This window comes from Penaeus monodon, chromosome 28, assembly GCF_015228065.2.
Source record: "Penaeus monodon isolate SGIC_2016 chromosome 28, NSTDA_Pmon_1, whole genome shotgun sequence".
NCBI lineage: Eukaryota > Metazoa > Arthropoda > Malacostraca > Decapoda > Penaeidae > Penaeus > Penaeus monodon.
In genome coordinates, this window is record NC_051413.1 from 1,068,478 (window position 1) to 1,070,125 (window position 1,648).

Below are 1,648 nucleotides of genomic sequence, written 5' to 3' on the forward strand. Positions count from 1 at the left end.
AACAACTGGAAGACCTCCACACAAAACCTCAACATTGGAAGTGCTTATGTACTAATACTGTGCGCAAAACAATATTAATCAGTGAGATCAAATTATATATTCCTCATGGAATGTTCAAATGCTGATCATCAAATCATTTATTAACAAAGGTCACTGAGAACAAATTGTGGTAAATTGAACCATCTTATCAAGGAACTACAGTAACCAATCAGCTGCACAAACAGCATCGTATAAATTATCTAAAAATTCGAATTGGACGAATCTGTTACATTTCAACACAAGCTGACTTAATACCAATCTAACTTTAGTCTAATTTTGATTACTAGTTTTCTCCAGGGATGACCTGTTGTCAATAATAAATTTATTCAAATGGGAAAGGTAGCTACCTAAAATTTAAAAACACATGCCATGCTACAGAAGGCAGTCATTTTAAAGCTGAATTATCCGTGTTTTACAGTTCTGTTTCTTTTCTGTCAATACTGGATCATCTTCAAGCTGCCTTTGGCGTTGGGCACGCAAGCGCCGGGGATCAAAGTTAGCCCCAATGCTCTGCATTCCTCTTGCGAGACGTCCTGCTCCTGGTGCTAAGCTCTGGACACCTCGTGCCAGCACAGAGAAAGGAGCCAACACAGCTTCTTTGTTGAGAGCAGACAGTGGTGAGAGAGGGTTTGAGTGGTCTCCTGCATTCAGGGCTGCTGACTGTGTGGATGTTCCCCCAATGTGTCCCTCTGAATGGCTCGAGGGAAGATGTAGCTGCAGGTTTGTGGCAGAAGATGCTCTTAAGACTCCTGCATCCCTCTCATCTCGTACATCCACTTCATCCGAAGAATGAGAGATTTTCCTAACCCTCTGCATCAACAGGGATGGTGAAAGGCCTCCCAAAGTGGGTGTGATGGCAGGCGTGTTGTTCTTATCGCCAGTCCCACTCACCAAAATCTCAGGGGTTGGCGAACGGTTGGCTGAAACACCAGGGATGCTGCTTCTTCCTAAGATGCTGCCATGCAAGATGGCAGAGTCACTGTGGCACCTGGCAATAGGAGGTGAAGGATACCGTGGTGGTGGGGAAGGTGGGGCCATCAAGCTAGAGGCCAAAACACCACAAGATGCCAGGTAAGTTTCATTTCCACCCATCTGTATCATCACGTCACTCCCATTCTGTACAGATACTGTTGGTTTCTGCAAATGTAAAAAGTGAAAAGGAAATGGCTTAACATAAAGAAAAAAACATTTTGGTTCTACTATGCTTTCTAAATCAAATGTAATCACTGTTTCAAATTTCTTCATTCTCAAACAGATCACCTGGAAGTAAAATGTTGACGCAGCTGGATGAACTGTGGGGTGACTGGCCCTTTTCATTCGTAAACTGGCCATCGGGTTTAGCTTTGCCAAGCCTGACGTCATGTTGCTAAATGCACGTGTTCCTACACAAGAGAGAGGGGAACTTCAAATATGAAATCATAAATGAAGCAAACTTAACCCTACAAATATTTTTAAAACCAAGAAAAAATAACACATTTCAGAAATTACCTATTTTCACAAACAAGTTCTCTATTTCATTTAAAGAAATCTCTTGGCTTTCTAAGCAACAGAAAGGGTTCTTAGCAACATTAGCCATAATTCATTTTTTATATCAAGTCAAATATATGAA

The 1,648-nt window shown here is 41.6% G+C and overlaps 1 protein-coding gene across 1 annotated transcript in view; it reads right to left on the reverse strand.

The window, feature by feature from the left end:
- The window catches only part of LOC119591259 (phosphatidylinositide phosphatase SAC2-like), a gene marked incomplete in the record, with an annotated part of 33,731 nt that continues 32,083 nt past the window's right edge, over positions 1–1,648 (reverse strand). The window contains 2 exon segments of the mRNA XM_037939974.1: positions 1–1,176; positions 1,300–1,421. Of these exon segments, the coding sequence (XP_037795902.1) occupies positions 430–1,176; positions 1,300–1,421 (869 nt within the window).